The 20815-nt window shown below is 56.8% G+C and overlaps 1 protein-coding gene across 1 annotated transcript in view; it reads left to right on the forward strand.

The window, feature by feature from the left end:
* PTPA (protein phosphatase 2 phosphatase activator) overlaps positions 1–19119 on the forward strand; it is a 30312-nt gene extending 11193 nt beyond the window's left edge. The window contains exons 4-10 of the mRNA XM_032418310.1: positions 1891–2016; positions 3869–3986; positions 6239–6338; positions 7451–7575; positions 8648–8748; positions 13523–13630; positions 17586–19119. Of these exons, the coding sequence (XP_032274201.1) occupies positions 1891–2016; positions 3869–3986; positions 6239–6338; positions 7451–7575; positions 8648–8748; positions 13523–13630; positions 17586–17663 (756 nt within the window). The 3' untranslated portion in view covers positions 17664–19119. The remainder of the gene's footprint in view (positions 1–1890; positions 2017–3868; positions 3987–6238; positions 6339–7450; positions 7576–8647; positions 8749–13522; positions 13631–17585) is intronic.
* Positions 19120–20815: the final 1696 nt, after the last annotated feature.

The raw sequence follows: 20815 nt of genomic DNA on the forward strand, positions 1-20815 counted from the left end.
ATTATTCATTACTCCAGCTGAGCTGGCAGCTGGGGCCTGGCTTACGTGGCCTCCCCGCACCTTCTTTATCCCCTTCAGCGCCTTGCCCAAGACTGAGATCGTCAGGGAATTGGGCCTGGCTGGTGCTTCCTGGGCCTGGGATTACTGCCTCATCACTCCTGAGTCTCAGCTGCTGCATGGGGTCAGGTTTGCTCTGTCCTTATCAGTTCCTGGTGACCTGGTTCTTCACAAAGCTGGGCTCTGGCAGCACTTTGTCTCACATTTCAGCTGGGCAGCTTTATGTCACCCGGGCCCTCTGCCTCAGCCAGGTGTACAGGGAGATTTCCCCTCTTACAGGTAACTTTTGCTCGCTCTTGCACCCCAAGCATAGAGAAAGGGGAGGTGAGGGATGGCAACATTGAGGCCATTGTCACGTTGCACAAGGCGCCGTTTACATGGTCTGGTGTGATTTGTGCCTCCTGGAGCTATGTGGGGGTGGGCCCTGGCTGATGGGTATTCCATTAGCTCAAGTTCACGTCCCTCCCCGCACGGCTCTTGGACCGCTCCTGTACAGAGCCTGCGCAGTGCAGCAGTGGACTTGACTGAGTCTTGCCTTCGTCCTCACAACTTTTCATGTGGGCACCACCCTGCTAGGTCCGACCCAGTGTCAGGGGCTCTTGGAGGTCTCTCTTTGTGCTGTTCGTGCCCAGTAGACACAGGCAAAACCTGCTTCTTGGCAAGGTCTTCTCTCCCAGGGCTGCCTGCCTCTGAACATCCTCTCTCTGCCTTGTGCCTTCCGCTAGCCTTTCGTTTTGGCCTTTTTTTTTTTTTAAGATTTTATTTATTTATTTGACAGAGAGAGAGGGAACACCAGCAGGGGAAGTGGGAGAGGGAGAAGCAGGCTCCCTGCAGAGCGGGGAGCCCAATGCGGGGGCGGGGGAGGGGCCTTGATCCCAGGACTCTGGGATCGTGACCTGAACCGAAGGCAGACCCTTAACGACTGAGCCACCCATGCGCCCCTGGCCTATTTTTTTAATTTTTATTTATTTATTTTATTTTTTATTTTTTTGGCCTATTTTTTTTTTTTTTTTTTTTTACAAGCCACACCCAGGAGTCCTTTTCTAGCTGCCCTTCCAGACCTGTGTTTTGGATCATCAGCCTCACCTATTTCCTCACTGAGTAACATGCTGTGTGCTAACGCTGCCCTGGCCTGTGGCACCGATCCCACTCCTTGGTTCCTGCCTGCTGTGGGAAAGGTGTAGGGAGATGGGCTCCCCGACGCTGTGGCCCTGCAAAGCATTACACAGGTTCAGACCTCTGATCCAGCAGTTCTGCAGGTGGGGGCTGCCCAGATTGTCTGCGGGAAGGAATTGGGAATTACCCAAACATTTAACAGGGAGGGATTAGGTAAAACATTATAGTATGTTGGCACAATGAGATGCTATTAACTTACTAAAGGCTGTTGTAAAATTATGTTTACATGTTGATGTGGAATGAGGCTCATGAGGAAATTGAGCAGGCTACAAAATAATGTGTGCCCTGGGGCCCGTGTTTTAAAGATTTTGTTTACTTATTTGTGAGAAAGCGAGGGAGCATGAATGGGGGGAGGGGCAGAGGGAGAGGGACAAGCGGACTCCCCGCTGAGCAGGGAGCCCGACACGGGGTTTGATCCTAGGACCCTGAGATCATGACCCGAGTTGAAGGCAGACGCTTAGCCCACTGAGCCACCCAGGTGCCCCCAGACAGTTGGATTTAAAAACTTGATCCTGTAGGAGTGTGTGATCTCCCCAGCACTTACCACTAATGCCATGCCTACGGGTCATTGTCCAGCAGCAGTTGGGACTTCCCCCTTGGCTCTAGATGGGGGCCACTAGTCATTGTGCTTGGCCCCCTCTATTTTGCTTACTACAGGCCATTGAGAAACTGGTCACCCTTCTCAACACGCTGGACAGGTGGATTGATGAGACCCCTCCGGTGGACCAGCCCTCTCGATTTGGGAACAAGGCCTACAGGACCTGGTATGCCAAACTCGACGAGGTGAGGCTGCCACAGGACATGCTTGGGGGCTGGGCCAGGGCGTGCAGGAGCTTTCAGGCATCTCAGAATCACTGGGGAGTTTATTAAAATGGCGATTCCATTTACCAAAAGTACAAATGCATTTACCCTCTGCCCCCACCATCTTCTGGGAATCGCCACTATGGATGCCCAGTCCTCTGCATGGGGCTGTTAATTAGGTCATTGTTTGCATTAGCAACAGATTCAAATGTCCCAAGTGTCCATGTGCAGGGGATCGGTCAGATAGACTAGTAGATCTAACCTGGAGTGCTATGCAGCTGTGAGAAAGACTAGGAGCCCACTGGGAGCTTGGGGGAAGGTGGTCTGGGATTTATTGTTCAGTTAAAGAGGAACCTGGGGTCTGACACATGGTGAGCTACTTTTTGGTAGGAAAGAGGGAAAAATGAAAAGATATGTTTGTGCTGCTCAGTTTGCATAAGGAAACATCACTGGAAGGATGTACAAGAGGCTAATAAAGCTGTGACTTCTCTGAGGACAGGGGAGAGTGGGGAAGGGGACAGAAACTTCTCAATGCATCCCGTTTGTAATGTGTGTATTTATTTACGTTTTTACTTTTCGATATTTTTTTGGCAAATCCCAAAGAATTTAGTATTGTGCTTCTTTTTCTTGATTTTTTAAATTATTAATTTTTATTTAAATTTTAGGTAGTTAATATTCAGTGTAATATTGGTTTCTGGAGTAGAATTCAGTGTATTTTTATTTTTTAAATGTCTTTATTTTTGAATCCTATAGCAGTGATACCTGTTCAAAGCAAGCAAAAAATAAAAATGCAGGATCATGGGCCCTGTTCTTAGAAAAGCAGTCTGTAGGTCTAGGGTGGGGCCCAGGAATCCAGATTTTCCCAGGTCTCCAGGAGATTTTCCTGCCAGGTGTCTATAGACTGAACCTAGAGAAACTTGGGTCCTCATTTCTCTGGCCCAGTGTTTCTGCCTGGAGCAGAGTGGAGCCCCAGGGACCCAGCAGAATGCTGTCCCTGCCTAAGAGCAGCCTGGGGCTGCCTCTGGACTCTGAGGGCACAGGGTCTTTTTTTAAAGATTTTTATTGAGTTAAAACTTAAAGGAAAGTGAACACCTCACAGCTGTGCGGCTGGCTGGATCTTAGCATATGTTTGGCCCTTGCACTCCCACCCGTACCAAGCTCTAAAACTTTCCAGCACTCTGGCAGGGCCCTGGTGCCCCTTTCGAGTTGATATCCTCCCGCAAACTCTTCCGATTTCCATGCCATAGATCAGTGTTACCTGTTTTTGAACTTCTTATAAACGTCTGACTTCTTTTGCTCAGTGTTCTGTCTCTGAGAGTCCCCCATGTTGTGGGGAGCAGCAGAGCGTTTGCCTTGCGGTGTCGTGTTCCGGCACCTCACTGCACCACGGTCTGTGGTCGGTGGGCATTTCGGTGGAGGCTTGTTCCCACATTTTGGCTACTATGAATAATGCTGCTATGAACGTTCTCGTCTGCACGTTTGGGTGGATATACGGCACACGTTCTTGTTATCCTGGGACTGTGAAGAAAGATGGTGTCTGTAGGGGCGTCAGCGAGTTACCAGATGGGGGAGTTGAATGGCTTCTTTGCAGTTCCCTCCCATCTCGTCCCAGACCCTTGTCCCCTGGAGGAAGGGCCAGCAGACGAAAAGCCACCCCGGGGTAGTGGCTCTGTGGCGTAAGGGTCAGTGTCGCCCTCCTCAGCTTTCAGTCAGAGCAGGGAGCCAGGCCGGCCTGGCGTGGCCAGCCGGCCCCAGCCAGATGCTGCTCCTGGGTGCCCGCCACCAGGATGCTGCCTAATCTGCTGCCACCACTTTGTGTCTCTTGTGTTATCAGGAAGCAGAAAACTTGGTGGCCACAGTGGTCCCCACCCATCTGGCCGCTGCCGTGCCTGAGGTGGCCGTTTACCTGAAGGAGTCAGTGGGGAACTCCACACGCATCGACTATGGCACAGGTACCCGCCGCTCCCGCTGTGTACTCGGCTTCATTGCAGTCTCTTCTTGGGCTGCTTCCTCTTTGCTCCGGATTGTGTCGGGGCCATCTGAGCAAGCAGCCTTTTGGGGCCAGCTGGGGTGCAGTGCCTGCCCCGTCCCCGGGGTGCCGGGAGGCCTGCTGCTGCTCCCGCGGCTCTGCGTTGGTCCACCAGGGGGAGCTGATGCCATGTGCATGGTGTCTCCGTGCAGCACCGATTTCTGTTCTTTGTAAAGAAGGGGTCTGTGAGCTTAGCACCGTCAGCACATAATTTATTGAGCACTTACTATATCTCAAGGCGGCCCTTCACCAGAGCCTTGAGAAATGAAAGAGCTCGGTAGCGCCCGGCAGCATTGTGGCATGCCCTCTTCCTAGCCCGGTGTCTGTGTGCTGCTGAGTTCTCCGGGAGAGGGCGCATGCAGGCACCTCAGAGGGGAAGTGTTGTCTCCTTGGCGGCGGGGGGTGGGGGGGCGGCAAGGGAGGACCCTGCTGTAGTAGGCTCACCTTTCTGACCTGTCCTGAAGCGGCAAGTGCAAGGCTGCTCTCTTAGGCCTTCCCCTCGCCTGGGGCTCAGGTTCCTCAAGACAAGCACAGGCCACGTTGGCAGGCCTGGAGAAGGGCCCCCTTGAACCTGGGTCCTGGGGAGGCGTTGTCTTCTGCTCCCCCTGTTGCTGGGGAGCAGGTTTATCAAGTGTTTTGAGACTTCTCGGGGTGGAGTTTTGACTGAGACTGACCGGGAGGGACCCTGAAGGGGAGACTGGCCAGGTCAGCCAGGGGTGGGTTTTTCTTCTGCTGTCAAGTGTGCAAGAGCCCCTGAGTGATGGTGGCTGGGACTGTGGCTGGTGGAGATCAGAAACTGCAGGTGAGAGGAACGGCTCACAAGCTTCCCAGGCCCTGGAGACACCTTCATTCTACAGAGATGGGCAGGAAGTCGCTGAAGTATTCTTTCCTGCCTCCGTCCAAATACATTTTTTTACAATACTGTGAACCATGGTATTCAGTCCGGGGTCTGATCAGTGGTGTCTGTAGTGCTGACCATTCCTATCTGACATGACTGGGAACGGAAGGGAGTGCCTTTTTTTTTTTTTTAGATTTTATTTTATTTATTTTATTTTTTTTTTAAAGATTTTATTTATTTATTTGACAGAGAGAGACACAGCGAGAGAGGGAACACAGGCAGGCGGAGTGGCAGAGGGAGAAGCAGGCTTCCCGCGGAGCGGGGAGCCCGATGCGGGGCTCGATCCCAGGACGCTGGGATCATGACCTGAGCCGAAGGCAGACGCTTAACGACTGAGCCACCCAGGCGCCCCTTAGATTTTATTTTTAAGCAATCTCGGCACCCACCGTGGGGCTCGAACTCACAACCCCGAGATCAGGCGTCACATGCTCCACTGACTGAGCCAGCCAGGGACCCTATGGAAGGGGCTGCCTTTTGACCCTGTAATGTGACCACGTGTTGTTCCCTGCTTGGAAGCCTTCAGTGGCTCCCGTTGCTCTTAGGGTACTGAGTCTGAGCTGCTTACGTAGCAGGTAAGGCCTGTCTGATTGCCGGCCTCATCTTGTTACGCTTTCTCCCTTGCCCTTTCTACTTTAGCCGTACTGGCCTTCCTAGTGTTCTTCAAACATATCCCAGTTTTTCTCACCTCAGCACCTTTGCACATGATGTTTCTTCTGGCTAGATTGCTCTTCTTGCTTCCCTCACATCCAGTGCCTTACCAGCTCTTATTCATCTTTCAGATTAAATATTACTTCCTTAGGGAAACCTTCTTAAGCACCCTGTGATATCCTCCAGTTATCACCCTGTCCTTCTCCTTCAGAGCTAGAATTATAGAAGTGATTGTCTGTTTAATGTTTGTCATCCTGGTAGATCATAAACTATCATGCAAAGGCATGGATGTGGTCTCCCTAGTGCCTGACACGGAAAGTGGCTGCCATTGTAGTAGGTGCTCAATAGATAGCGTGGAATTGACGAGTGAGTTAAACCTACAAAACAAAATGCAAATGTCTGTTTAAGAAGTCCACAGCCTTGGCCTTTTAGGCCTTTTAGAATTATAGTAGTGGTAGTTCTCAAAAGGGCCTGGGTCTTTCTGGAAGGGGCAGAGGCCCCATTATCTCCATGTTGACCTCCCTCCGTAGAGGGGCAGTTCTCAGTGATTTGGACTCTGGTGAGACCAAGAACAGTCCCACTCCTTTTTCTGGAAGACCGTTGACCTCGGCTGTTTTCTTCTTCCCTAGGACATGAAGCAGCCTTTGCTGCTTTCCTCTGCTGCCTCTGCAAGATCGGGGTGCTCCGGGTAGACGACCAAATAGCCATCGTCTTCAAGGTGTTCGATCGGTGAGTGAGAAGAAGAGCAGCAGGGTTCTCCTCTCCCTGTCAGACTGGGGCGGGATGCTGGTGGGCGCTCCTGACTGGCTGTTGCTTCTTCTGGCCTGTCCTGATCGAGCTCTGGCTGTGGACGGGGCGTCCCAGAAGCCTTCTGACAGGTTCAGATCCAAGTAAGGGCAAGTGAAGGAAAGTCACGTGCCGACTGCTAATGCTTCCGTGTGTTTGCCGTGTCAGACCTCGTCCTGAGCTCTCCACGCGCAGCTCGCTCCCTAGATTCCCCCAACGGCTCTAGGCAGCAGTGACCGTGATTTCCATTTTTTTTTTTTTAAGATTTCATTTATTTATTTGACAGAGAGAGACACAGCGAGAGAGGGAACACAAGCAGGGAAGAGGGAGAGGGAGAAGCAGGCGTCCCGCCGAGCAGGGAGCCCGATGTGGGGCTCGATCCCAGGACCCTGGGATCATGACCTGAGCCGAAGGCAGACGCTTAATGACTGAGCCACCCAGGCGCCCCAGTCATTTCCATTTTATAGGTGAAGAAATGGAGGCCCAGAGAAATCAGCTGTCTTCTGATCCCTGAATTCACACAGCCAGCTGAACCCCTGCAGTCGGGCTCTGACCCGCTCCCCGCCCCACCCCACCCCCGAACCACCGGCCCCCCCGTACAGGTGTGGTGCCGCCACCAGAGGCTTCTGACAGCACCCGTTCTCTTTCCGGGCCCCACTCTGGTGATGCTGACGCAGCCCCTGAGAACAGGGAAGGTGGGAGCCGGAAGGCCCCAGGAGATGATCTGCTCTGTCCCCCACCAGCTTTCCGATGGGCAGGCCAGAGTTAGAGAGCCTGGGGCTCCTGCCCAGGGTCTCACATTGTCAGGAGTTGATGGCGCTAAACCCCCCTTTCCTGGGCCAAAAGAAGGCTGAGCGTGGGAGAAAAAAATAAAGCGACATTATTTTGAGAGTACCAGCTGATGCATAACTTACGCATGTAGGTTTTCATTGAAAATAGAGACCAGTTACACTCTTAGGTAGTTATTTCTGGCCTCCGTGAGCTCCCAGTGGCAGAAGGGTTGAGACTGTCTGTCTGCTTTCTGCTGCCTCTTTCTTCCCCTCCCTCCTGTGCAGGTACCTGGAGGTTATGCGTAAACTCCAGAAGACATACAGAATGGAGCCAGCCGGCAGCCAGGGAGTGTGGGGCCTGGACGACTTTCAGTTTCTGCCCTTCATCTGGGGCAGCTCGCAGCTGATAGGTACCGAAGGGGCGCCTACCTCTCCGCCCTCCCCCCCCCGGGGTGTGTGCTCTGTCTGCCCTCCTCCTTTCCCGCCTCACTTCTGCTGCTCAGGGCAGACAGTGACAGCTTATAAAGCAGGCATTAGACCGGCTATTGACGGAGGCTGTTTGCTGTTGACCTTGTGCTGCGAGCCAGCGCGGCAGGCCGGGGGAGGCGGAGGCAGAGTGTGCCGAGATAATAGGAAGTGACACAAGCTGGAGCAGGGGCGCTCGCCTGGCGCATAATGGACCGGTGTGAAATGCGCCCCAGCTCCTGGCAGCAACTGCGGGGTTTTATGTTGAAAATGAGGGGCTCTTTTGACTTGGTGACCGGCATCATCCGCCGTTATTATCGAGCTGTGTGCAAGGGGGCCCATCAGGGAGCAGCCACCCAGCGCGGGGCAGTGAGCCACTTCCTGTGGGCCCTCTCTGCTGGCTCCCCCCGCTTGACCACTGCTTTCCAGGCTGGGGCGGCTCCCTGGGATCTCCGGTGGGCGAGGGTCGGGTGGTGACTTGTGCTTCAGGGTAGGATTAACTGCCTACAGAATACTATTCATAAGCATTTGCGTATTTGCTCTGTGCCAGGCACTGCTCTAAGCGTTCAGGTAGATTATCTCCCAGAACCTTCTCAGGGACCCTGGGAAGGGTCTTTGCCTGCATGAGACTAGCCACCATTGACGAATGCTTAACCTGTGCGGGTGCTGTGCCTGGGGTTTTCCTGTGGTCCCAACCATCAGGCAGTATAAGGGAGGTGCTCTTCATAGCCCCACTGTACAGATGAGGAAACCGAGCCTCAGAGGGCTGAAGTCACTGGTTCAAGGTCACACGGCTAGAAAAAGGCAAAGCCACCGCTCGTTCCACTAGAACACATACATGCGCAACTGTGCGTGCGCACATACACACACTGGTCATTTATTGCTCCCGCAAGGTCAAGTGTTGAGGGCATGTGGGTGGGACTGTGGCCCCAGGGTGGGTGTAGACTGCCCTGGGCTGAGGTGCTCGGTGGGTGTGAATGTCTGGTTCTGAACCCTGGGGCTCTTTGCTGTTCCCAGACCACCCGTATTTGGAGCCCAGGCACTTTGTCGATGAGAAGGCTGTGAATGAGAACCACAAGGACTACATGTTCCTGGAATGTATCCTGTTTATCACTGAGGTGAGGGAAAAGCCCATGGTGGCCTCCAGGCCGAGATGAACTGGGGCTGGTGGCTTTGGAGTGGGACAGAAGAGCCAGCACTCTTGCCTGAAGACAGCAGGGCTGGCCCTCGAAGGTGGGTTATTGACAAGGAAGGCCCACCAGGCCTATGAAAGGTTAAGCCACCTTCTCACTGTCCAGGATCTCCTCCCCCAAATCAGTGGTCTGGGGTGACTCTTGACTCCGTGGGCCTCGAGCTGAGGGACTGAGACTCCGTCACTAGTGCACTTGGTGACCGATGCAGCAGGTCTGAGGGGGTGCGTGGGGCCCATGAGGCCTGTCCAGCACATGCATGTGGCTGTGTGGGATGCAACCATTGCAGGAGGCGGAGAGACTAACACGGACAGCAGGGATAGATTTCTGCTGAGGGGACACATCTCTGTCAGTGCCTGAGGACATGGGCCAGCTGAAGTGCTGGAGGTGAACCAAGCAGGCCTGGGCCCCCAGCCCACCTGGCAGGGGATGTTTATTAACTGGGTGCTGTTGCCCACTAAGGCCGGGTCTCCCACTTCCTCAAGGTCACCCAGGGAGCTTGTTAAAATCCACGTTCCTGTGCCCAACGCCAGCTTTCTGAATCAAGAATCCTGGGGGACAAGAGCCAGGAACCTGTATTAAATACACTTGCCAGGTGACTTTGCATGGAATTGGGGGACTCACTGCTCAAGGGCCTCTCTCTCAGGACCTTTCATCCTCCCTGCTGCATACCTCTCCCCCTTCCCCCAAACTTTCAAAGGGTACCCTGTTCTGCCGTCTGGAGAGGGTGTTGCCACCATTCTCTTTCCAATGCCCACATGCACGTCTGGGCCCAGTGATGCTCCTGCCTCGGCCGTGGTCCCCTCTCCACCGGGGCTGCTCTCTTGGCCCCGGTTCTGAGGCCCCTGAACAGAGAAGCCTGGTTAAGCAGCCATTGCCCCAGGCTCCTCATGGTCAGCATTCGGCTCAGACCTCTGCCAAACTCCAGAGGCCAGAGGGGAATGACACGTTTTTCCAAGTCAGCAAATGGAGCCGGGACTGACGGCTGGGCGGCCACTGCTTCAGTCTCGGATTTGCTGCCTTCAGCAGTGTAGCAGGCCCAAGGTCAGAAGGACTTGGGGCAGCCTGGCTCACTGCCTCAAGAGCCAGTCATGTGCTGCTCTTTCCAGAATGGAATGCGAGGGTCTGGGGAGCCCTGGGAGACCCTGGGAGGAGCGGGAGGAGCAGGGTGGGGAGAAGGGGTACACATTCTAGGCTGAGCCATTGCTTTGCTCACGTGGGGGTTAAAAGGCTCGGCTGTTCTGGCCCCCTCTGGTGGCTGGCCAAGCCCCTGGGTCCCAGTCAGTGACTAACAAGGAAGAAGGCCAGGGCTGGGCCTCGGGGAAGATGGGAATTGAATCCAGGTTAAAATTTTGTATTTTTATTTGTTTGGTTGGTTATGCTGGTCTAAAAACCCAAAAGCTTTCTAAAGTTTGGGACCCAGTTCCTCTGCTGGAGGAAATCCTGCAGTGGCCACTAGGTGGCGCTAAGGGCACATTGAACTTTGAGAAGGTTTTAGTAACTTAATTGGGGGAAAGGCAGACCCTAGAGTTTTTGCTTGTTCTGCACCCTATCTGCAAGGCCTGGTTTTCACTTTGGGTCTAGGTGCTTGGGCATGGTGTAAACACTGAATGCCAGCAGGGCTGAGGGCTCCCTTTCATCCACCTGGCCAAGCTGAGACCTGACTGGCACTGCGGGTGCTGGCTACGCCCACCCCAGCCCCCTTCCACTCTGCACCAGTGTTTCACCGCCCGTAGTTCGTAATGAGTGACCTGACCTGGCTCACCCTGACCCAGGGAGGCTGAAGGCCTGCCACTGGGACACAGGGGACCTGGAGGCCTGTGCAGAGTTCCGTGGGTTTCGGGCTGGAAGGGGGCGGTGTTGCCTCTGGAGACCTGGGGTTCAGGATGGCTGGTGCAACTAGGAGAAAAAACAAAACAACAAGAAGTTGGAAATGGAACCGGGCATCTCCTCCCCGTCTCCCAGGACCTGCCCTGGTAGCCCTGGGCATCCCGGATGAGGGACCCCACCTTGCAGGGCTTCTGCTGTCTCAGGAAATGCAGCCCTGGCGCCTTTAAGAGCCCAGGGCAGGCAGGAAAAGAATTTCAGTTTCAATCTGGCTTCTAAATTTGGAGTTTTGGGAAGGGAGGGATCAGATTTCAGCTGGAAGGGAAGGAGCTGACAGGAAGGCGCTGTGCAGAGCCTCCCCCCATCCCCCCTCAGTTACTGACAGAGGAACCATTTACAAAAGGCCGATTCTCCTGGGAGTGGAGAGGCAGGAACGCAGCGTCTGTGAGTAATTTCCTGCTCAATATGGCTGCTCTGACTCACACGATTCCCCTGGGGTCACTGCGGGACTGCAGCTTGCTTGCTCGTTCTCGCTCTTTCTCTTCTCCCTTTGTGGCTAGAATGAGCTAATTTTTTTTTTTTTTTTTGTCTTCTCGCTCCCGATTCCTTTTTTGCCCCTCGTCTGTTTTCCTTTCCCAGAGTTGCAAAGTCTCCTTCTGAAGGACTTAGGGAGACCTGGGGACACTGAAGGCCTGGGGGCGGGGTGGAGTCGGGGGGGGGGCAGCTCCTCTAGAGAAAGAGCATCTCTGGCCTTTCCGTGGGGAGGGGCAGGGCCACTGGGGCTCTGCCAGCAGGCCAGAGAGGCCTTTTGGGGTCCCCTCCCGTGCCCCTAGTGGGTGAGGCTGGCCCACGAGGCAGAGCCTCTGGTTTCCCAGCATCATCTCCTGACTCTGGCCTCGGGGCCCTTGCTGAGCAGGCTTCTGGAGCTATGCTGTGGGACCAAGCCAGCAGGGTGCCTCTGGGGTGGTTTGTTCATCGGGCCTTGTCCAGAGTGAAACTGATTACACATCTCCAGTGATCCCTGAACTTCTCTGGGCCTGGAAGTGTGCAGGAGAGGACTGGAGCCTGGCGCTGGTCCCCAAGGGGCAGAGAGCTTTGGGGGAAGGGGTGGGGCGAGAGGGAGGGCCAGTAGTTGGGGGTGGAGCCTGCTTGAGTAGGATGGATGGAACAAAGCTCCTTGAAGGCCAGGCCCTATAGGCTTTGGGTACCGGCAGCCATCCTGGAGGAGGGAGCCTTAGAAATAGAGAGTTGGGGAAAGACTGTGGGTGTAGGCACTAACCCGGGAAAAGCCCTGCGGCCACCAGGGTGCGTCCTGTCTCCACCTGCCACCTCAGGCTGTGGCCTCACTGCTGGAGGAAGGAGTCTGTTGTCCTTGCTACTGAACATGGGGGTTGAGACAGGCTTTTGGGGAACTTTAGCCAGGGGAGGGAGGTGACAGTAGTAAATGGCAGCTTTTTGGACTTAAATCTTGCAGTTTGGTACAAGGCCCTTATTGGAGAAATGAGAGGCGTGTGGGAGTGGGTCACCCAGGGAGTCCACAGCCAAACGATGGGGTGTTATGAGTTCCTGGGCCCCTATTCTTATGCCCAATATGGAGAGGGAGCTTTAGGCCCATCCTTTCTCCCTGGAACAGCTCTCCCTCTCCCCGCCTCCTCTCACAGCCTCTTCTGGAACCTTCTACCCACTCAGGGTCCAAGTCTCTGCTTCTTTGCCAGCTTAGCCTCTTTGCCTTTCAGACTCTTTCTTTTGAAGCCTGGGGCTCAGGGTGCTGAACCCCATTCTCCCAGCCAGCATCAGTACTGTTTATAAGCTTGGGGGGGCAGTGTTGAGGGGGGTTGAAGTGCCTGCTAGCCACAGATGTGCTGGCCTTGTGCGGAGGGGTGCACGCAGGCACACAAGCCTCCCTGTCTCAGTGCTGTGGTTTCTCATGTCATGGGAACTTCCCTGGGCTTGCTGCAGAGTCTCTTTCCTTCCTGGAGTGTCACACTCTCGGCGAGAGGAGGGACAGGAGTGGAGCTGTCCTTGCTCCGGCCTGTCCCTTGCCGCTGTGAATGCCATCCCTTCCTTACCTCCTGGCCTAGTGGGTCGGGCTTTCTAAACAGACCTTCCTCCCGAATCTGCTGCAGGTGCCCCTGGCTCACGGTTCACATCTGCCCCCTCTTTTCCTCCCTCCCTTTTGCCTGCCACGCAGAGGGCAGTTGGATTCCTGGGTTTAGTCTTCCCCACCTTGCCCTTCCCCCAAACCCGCTCTTCTGGCTCTGGCTCTTGCCTGTGGCAGGTTCAGCCCGAGTCCCTGGCGGTAGAGCCCACCCCGTGTGTGGGGCCGGGGAGGGCCGGGGAGGGCCGGGGAGCCTGCTGCTGCTGTTTATCTGAGTGGGAGCAGGTCCCTGTGCCGGTGCAGCGCTCGGTGGCTGAGGGGTGGGAAGTGCTGGGAGTCCCAGCCAGGGCTTGGGTTGAGATTTTATTTTTCTGAGGCTGCTGAATGTGGTGGTGGTGGGAATCGGGCCCCCTTTTTTTGGCTGTGGAAGAAAGAGGGTGGCTCTGGAGGTTATATTTTCCCAGTGGGTCTTGCAGACCAAGAGAGACCGACTCTGGTACTTATGCGTGTGTGTGTGTGTGTGTGTGTGTGTGTGTGTACCCTCCCCCCCCAGATGATGCAGCCAAGTCCTCAAGCATACATGCATGCGTGTGCGTGTCTGTCTGTGCGTACATACGCGTGCACATATGTGCTTTGGCGTGTGCATGTTTGTATGTGCTTGTGCGTGTGTGCGCGTGCGCACTTGTGTGTACGCACACATGCGTGACCTTGCTGTGGGGATCCGGGGGATGAGCTCCCAGGTAGCCTGCCTCTCCAGCTGTGGATTGTCTTTTCCAGATGAAGACAGGCCCCTTTGCAGAGCACTCCAACCAGCTGTGGAACATCAGCGCTGTGCCCTCCTGGTCCAAAGTGAACCAGGGTCTGATCCGTATGTACAAGGCCGAGGTGAGAAGGGCTGGTCCTGGGACTGCTGACCCCACCCCCTCTGCTGCTTGGCTCCGAATCTTGGGCCAGCCCCTCTGACACTGCAGGCCTCGGAGTCTCTGTCTGTGGGATAGGCAGTCAAAGAATCACTAGGCGGAGGCCCGGCTCTGCCCTGTGACTGATGAGTCAAGGCCCTGCAGCTCAGGGCTCTGTCAGATGGCCAGAGGCCCCTCACAGCTATGTCTCCCATGGGCACACAGAAGTGGACGTGCTTTGCAGGCACCGTCCAAATTGGTGCTTCTCAGACTTTGGTGGGTCTGATCCCTGGGCAGGTGGGAGGTCTCTGGGAGCAGATATTTCTGGCAACCACTTCAGGTGGTCTTCCTGCTCTCAGATGGGAGAGGCAGGGCAAGGACGTGGTTTCCCTGAGCTCCCCCTGCTGGAAGTTAGCTGCCCAGCTCCTGAGGGTGTCCTCTGCCCTCTTTCCTCTTTGGCATCTTTTCCCCACCAAGGAGGTGGCTTTTTTTTCTTACAAGTAGGGAGGAGACATTTTCTTTCCATCCTGTCCCTTCCGCTAGCTCCTTTCACATCCGTGCACACCAATGCGAGAGCTGCGTGACCTTGGCCACGGAAGGGCCTAGATGTGAAGTCCCTCACCAAGAGTAACAAGTCCCCAAAGTCCCCTCTTTCTGCCCTCAGGCTGGTGGTCTTCGATGTTGTCGAAGACCCATCTCTTGACCCTTAGCCAACCCTCTCCCCCGGAGGGAGGGAGGTTGGTTCTCTGGGTCTGCTTCATTACCCTCAAAGCTTACTCAGATCCTGTCAATGGAGGCAGGGGGTGCAGGGAGGAGAGGGTATTAGAGGCTTGGATGTGGTTTGGTAGTACAGATGCTTCCAGTTGGCCCTGTTCCTCTGCATGGCCCTGAAGGGGTTAATGGCGCTGGAACTGACCGGGCCTGGCCCTGTCTCTCCCTTCCGCCCCCTCCCCCTCTGGTCCCCTTCCTCTGGACTTCACATCCTGTGTTTAGGTTCCAACCCACATACCTCTCTAATCTGAGAGGAGTGTTTGCTGGGGCTGCGCAGACTCCTTCCGGGCTAGCCCACTGGGCCCTCCAGTCCAGCTGTCCCCTGCCTGGAGAGCACCTGGATCACTGCCCTCGGGGTGTCCTGTTGTTCCTGACACCCACCCCCCACCAGTCCCACAGTGGGTGCCGGTGGGGAACCCATCCCCACTGCTGGGGGGCTGTGTGCAGTGTGTGAGGAGTGCCCGGCCCCTCCAGCCTCCCACCCCCGCTCCCGGACGCCACAGGCAGGACTCTGGTGCCTTTCCTGCTTGGGGTCTGAAGTGCTGTCCTTCCTGCATGACTCTAAACTTATCTTGGGGGGTGGGGGAGTGGCCTTTCGGGCAGAGCAGGAGCCCCTGCCCCCTTCCCCTACCTGCCCCTTGCAGAGGAGGAGCTCCAGCCTGACAGGATGAGGGAGGAGCAAGCTAAGATTCCAAATGGTGGTGCAGCCGCAGGAACAGAATAGAACAGTTGTAACCGTTGTGGGATTTCTGCGGGCGCGGGAGGACAGCCACCGCAGCTCAGGCCCAGACCGAGGGAACACCAGGGGATCACAAAGTGCCCTTCCCCCAAACGGGGGAAACTCCAGCTCTGGATGCTCGCAGGTGCAGCACGAGCCGGCAGCCTTGCCAGGTGCTGGGTGGCGGCCAGACTTCTTTGTAGGATAGCGCTGGAGCCCCCTGACTGGGGGTTTAGGAACACCGCATCTCGGTGATGTTGCTAGCAGGTACCCCTTGGTCTTATGGTCCCCGAGAGCCCGTGGGATCGCCTGCTCCCTTCCCAGAGGTCCAAGGAAAAGGACTTGTGTTTTCAGGTCAGTTCTCAGTCCATGGGGAAGACCTGCGAGGCCCACCAGTCTTGAAGTCCAGAACAGGGTTAGCAAGGCCAGGGCCACTAGTCAAGAGTTGGCTCTGGGAGGGGAGTTGGTCCCCTGAGCTGCCACAGAGGCCTGACCAGGCCTGGCATCAGGTGGCCTTGGGATTTGGGACCCACCTTTCTGAAGTGAGGAAGCAAACGTGTTCGGTGCCCTTGTGGGTGGTGGGGCCTGTCTTTCCCGAGGGCTGTCACTGCTGGTGCTCCCTTCCCAAGGACCTTGTCAGGGCCTGGAGAACCCCTTCTCCCCCTTGAAACACCAGCACCTGGAAGGGCCTGCAGATCCGGGCCTCCCGCTGAAGGGTCTGTGCGGGGCGGGCGGAGCTGAAGATGCTGCTCTGCCCAGTCCACCCCCGGGCACAGCTAGCTGGGAGAAGGCCTGACCAGAGGCTCCCTCCCCCTGTTGTCCTGAAGCCTCGGCCTTCCTTTGCCCCAAGTAGCCTCTTGCCTTTAGCCCAGCCCCTCTCCTGTCCCGTGGCCCTGGGGAAACTTGTTCTGGGTCCCTGAAGGCAGAGTGCGGAGAACCGCCCCTGCCCCCTCCTGCTAAGCCTCTGGCCTTTGCAGCTTCCCTTGAATGAGAGCTAGAAGCAGGTTGACCTTTGACCCTTTCTGGAATTCCAGGGCCCTGGGGGGGCCCCTTTTACATACTCCCACCACTTCCTTGATGACATAAGCACAACGGCAGCTGCCTTTGCCTCTGCTGGAGCTGCTTCTGCACCTCCTCCCCCTGAGGGACCCTGCCCCTGCCTGCTCCCCACTTTCTCTGCTGTAGGCCCAGCAGCCTGGCTGTGGCCTGGAGCTCTGCTCCCTCTCGAAGCTTAGCTCTCCATCCTTCTTCCATCACACAGAAAGATTTTCCTTTTCCTGCTCACCTCCTGGGCCCCCTTCAGGTCTTGACTGTCCCCCACTTGACCTACAGCTGGTCAAGACCTCCTCGTTTCTGCGCCTGGTTGTTGAGGTGAGGGGACCTGGGCCAGTCGGGGCACACCTTTGTGCCCCGAAGTTTAGGAGGAGGTTGAGACCACAGTCACAGAGCAGGACTCGCCCTATCTGAAGCTGTAAGTCATGTTCCGACCCAGCCATCCTGGTGGTTTTCTGTGGTCAAAGGTATTAGAGAAGGCGGAGCCTCCCTTGCCCGGAGCTGCTTCCTGAGAGAGCTAGCCAGTGACCAGGGCCTGTGTTAGGCACAGCAGGACTGGGGTGGGGAGGCTGGGAGCTGGGGCCCCCCTCCCTTTCCTGGTCCTGTATGGTGCTAAGCAGTGCCTGGGTCAGAGGGTCGAGGTATGTGGCCTGGGGCCCAGCAGCCTGTGGGCCAGGCCAGCTTCTGTGGTAGGCCCTGCCGATCTCCCCATCTCCACCAGAGCTCTGGGCTGAGGTCCCGGCTGGGCTGGGTTCAGGGAGTAGGGCCATACCCCTGTTCAGTGTTCTTGTCGTCTGCCCCATGCACAGGGCTGCTGGGAATTGCCCTGGGGGTCTAGGGACATTAACTGGTTCTTACTGTCTCACCGTGAAGTGCTCCCCAGCACGCCCTTTTCAGTCCAGAGAACTGAAAATTGCAGAAAAATGGGTCTTGGACCCTTCCCAAGCTTGTATCCCATACTTCTTCTCCAGGACCGGGGCTTGGGGGCTCCCCTGTGGTTTGGAGGGTCTTTTCATCTCTGGTCCCCAACTCCCTGCCCTCCCCCACCTCCCCACCCCCCCACCCTGCCGTGAGGTTGGGCTGCCTTTTCTTTCCCTTCCTTTCTCCCTCTTCCTCACTCATTATGTGGTGGGTCTGATTGTCGTGGGGGGGGGGGAGGTCTTTAGATGGGAGGAGGTGGTCAGAAACAGGTAGGAAGCCTTTCCTTTCCCTGGAGGCCCCGGAAGCTCCCCCTGAGATGGCCCCCTTCCTGGGCCCTGGGTGGACACTTTCTGGGATCCGTGCCTGTCCGAGGCTCCAGAGTTGTCCAGGGGTTGCTTGGAGGCCTGAGAGGCCGAGTGGGCCCCTGACAGGGGTGCAGCGCTATCCTCACCTCTGTTCTCCCCTCTCCCCTTCACAGTGCTTGGAGAAGTTTCCTGTGATCCAGCACTTCAAGTTCGGGAGCCTGCTGCCCATCCATCCGGTCACCTCGTGCTAGGGGCTGAGCAGCCAGGGCCACCCAGGCCGCAGTTCTGTGCCTGCCCTCCCCTGCCCCAGCTCCGGTCACTCCCTGACCCCTCCCTCTGTTCTTTCTGTTTGCTGAGAGGCTGTCTGCTGGGGTGGGTGGTGAGCGTGGGGTTGAGGGAGGCCCAGGGCCTAAGGCTGAAGGACCCAAAGTGAAGGGAGAAGTGACCACAGGGGGGCCCGTTTCTCCATGGCGGGAGGGTGTGCTCAGGCCCCAGCCCCACGCTTGGCCTTCCTCTCCTCCTTTCTCTCCTGTCCCGTCCAGCACGAGACCTGGGCTGGTCTGCACCACTGGGAGGGGAGGGGTTTGCGGTTTCCATTGCTTTCCTTTCCTAGGTCCTGTTGCCTTTTTAGGGGTTGGAGCAGTTGCTCCCTGTGGGGTGGGTCAGTTTCCTAAGCCATGTTTGGGTGGGTGTCTGGGGTTCTGAAGACTGGAGGATGAGGCTGGTGGCCAACCTCGGGGGGAGTCGGGGACCAAGAAGCATTGGGTGTTCTGGCCCGTGACCCTCCCAGCTTCTTTTCATGGCTGCCCTCTGGGCCTGCTGGCACCTGTGTCCAGCGCCTCAATCTGGCTTCCTGTTGTTTGACCTTTGGCTCTGCTGGGTTTTCTGGCCATAGCCACTCCTGTTGCCCTCTACAAGGGTGGCCTCTGGAAGCTGCCCTTTGGGTAGGCAGTGGGTGCAGGGCCTGCTCACTGGCTTATTGGGTGAGGCCTGCCTTTCTGAAGTTTCTCAGGCTGGGAGGGGGTGGCAGAGACACAGGGAGGGGCTGGGGCCCGCTGTGGTTGTGGGGAACCTGGGTTCCTCCGGAATCTTAGGTTCTGCTCCCTCCTCCCTGCTGCTTGCTTCTCCAGGGCCCTGTGGCCCTGTTTCCCTGCCCTTCAGGGCAGTGGGCCAGGGGCCACTGGAGCACTCAGCAGCGCCCCCCCCATCCTCCCCTCTCCCTGAACTCACCCACTGGCTCTCCAGGATGAGGCAGCCATGGCCCCGCCGAGCCCAGGCTTTGGCTCTGCAGATCGACAGGGGCGGGGCTGGGTGAGGGGTTGTTGGCATGCCAGGTTCTGAGGTTTCTTCTAGGGCTGCTCTTGGGCCAGCCTCTTGCAGGCTCTCCCTGGCCCAAGCCCAGGCCTGCCCTTCTCCACTACCCCCACTCTCTGTCCGGGTCCACATCTCCTTTGGGAAGGGGGAGCTCCCAAGAAGCACAATTCAGGGGCTTGACCCTCACATCTGGGCCGATGGCCTGGGCAGAGGCCGGGACAGGAACCACTAGAGTCACAGAAATCGTTTTCCTAGGAGAGGCCTCATGCTGGCCTCCCTCCCAGGGTCCAGACCACTGCCTTCCTGGCTCCTCTTGCCCTTGCCCCCCTTGTCCCCCCCCAGCCCCATGCGCCTTCATTGCTGTTTGGATTAAAGCCTCTGTTTTGCACCTGTCACCTGTGTGAGGTGTGTCTTTTCATGCCACGTGTTTACTCCTTCTCCACATGCCTGTTTGTCTCCCCATCAGGTCCCCTTCCCTCGGGCCATGGTGTCTGGGGCTGGGGCCGGCTCAGCGGGCGTCTGGGCTGAGCCTTTCCCAGGCAGCCAGTGAACATGCAGCGGTCGTCCAAGCAGGCTCTGGCGGGTCCTGGCTGTCCCCACCCCCAGCTGGAAGGTCTTGGGTAAGTTACTGAATCTCCCTGAGCCTCGGCTTCCTCATCTGCAAAATGGGGTGAGTGAAGGATGTGAGATTCCTCAGCCCAGGGCCTGGCACAGAGCAAATGCCTGTGGTCCCCACGGCTCTTCTAGATATAGGCAGCCCCTCTGGACTCCAGACTTGAAGGGGGGAGCCTTGGGACTGGACTTTGCTGCTAGCCATGCACCTGCGGCTTTTAGGGGTGCACCTTCTATACTGTCCTTCCCCACCTCTTCTCTCCCTTTCGTGCTGGAGTTCGGAGTTGGGGGGCTGCCGTACCCGAGGCTTCTTGGTCACCTCCTTGGACACACCTGTTCGTGGGCTTGTGTCTGCAGATGAGTCTCCTCAGAGGATGAGCCCTCGGCCCTTCTCCCAGCCTCGGAGGCCTTGCTGAGGAGAGCCTGGTGGCCGAGAGCCCTGCCTCGAGTCAGGCCCACCCGAGCCAACCTAAGGCCTGCTGCACTGCTTACCAGCTGGGAGACCCTTAGAGTTGACTTCACCTCAGCCTGGCTTCCTAATCAGGAAAGTGGGCATAATGCTACTCCGGCCATGGATTGTGAGGACCCAGTCATTTCACAGATGGTTAGTGGCTGTGTGTTCAGCCCCAAAATACCAGAATGTTAGGTGGTGGTGGGTATTATGAAGGAGATACCAGCAATTAATTGAGAGCGCAGCAGGTGGGGTTTGCTTGAGCGACACAGTTGGGAAAGAGTCCTTGGAGGGCCGTGAGTCATGGAGAGAGCTGCAGGCTGTGGGGCAGGGGCAGCAGCTGGGAGCCCAGCGCCACAGGGAGCTTGGGAGGGCAGGGTCCTCACAGATCCTCACTGACAGTTTTGGGATTTAGTCTCCGAGGATCCTCTGGGGAGCTGGTGGAGGGTTTGGCCAGTGAGAAGGGCCTGGGGTATGTGGGGCAAGAGGGGAGGTGGACACTGTCTGGGAGGCGCGAGGATGGTGGCCTGGATTAGGGTTCAGTGTGGAGGTAGTGAGAGGTGGTCCCGTTTCGGCTGTGTTTAGAGCTATCACCAACAGGAAGGAAGGTGTGAGAGGGAAAAGAGAAGCCCAGAGCAGCCCCAATTCTTGCCATTTCCTGAGGTGGGGCAGACGTGGGAAGGGGGATTTGCTATTGGGGGCCTCGGGGGGTGCCTGTTAGCTTTTAAGAGGAGGAGTGGAGTAGGCACCTGGGTCTGCTGATCTCGAGCCAGGGGCGGGCCTGGGCTGCTAGCCTAGGGAGTGGTCAGCAAGTGACGGGTCCCCAGGGTCACCAAGGCAGGAGTGGGGATGAAGGCCAGAGGAGGGCTGGCTGGTTCTGGGCAGACCAGTGGGGGAGGGTGTGGAGTGGGAGACCCTAAGGTCAGAGCCCTGGGCATGTGGCTAAGAGGACGGAACCAGCCCTGGGTCTCTGTGCCTTGCTCAGGGCTGCTTCGGTGGGATGGGTGGCAGGGTGGCAGAGGGCTA

The sequence above is a fragment of the Phoca vitulina genome, unplaced genomic scaffold (genome assembly GCF_004348235.1).
Source record: "Phoca vitulina isolate PV1807 unplaced genomic scaffold, GSC_HSeal_1.0 scaffold21, whole genome shotgun sequence".
NCBI classification, from domain to species: domain Eukaryota; kingdom Metazoa; phylum Chordata; class Mammalia; order Carnivora; family Phocidae; genus Phoca; species Phoca vitulina.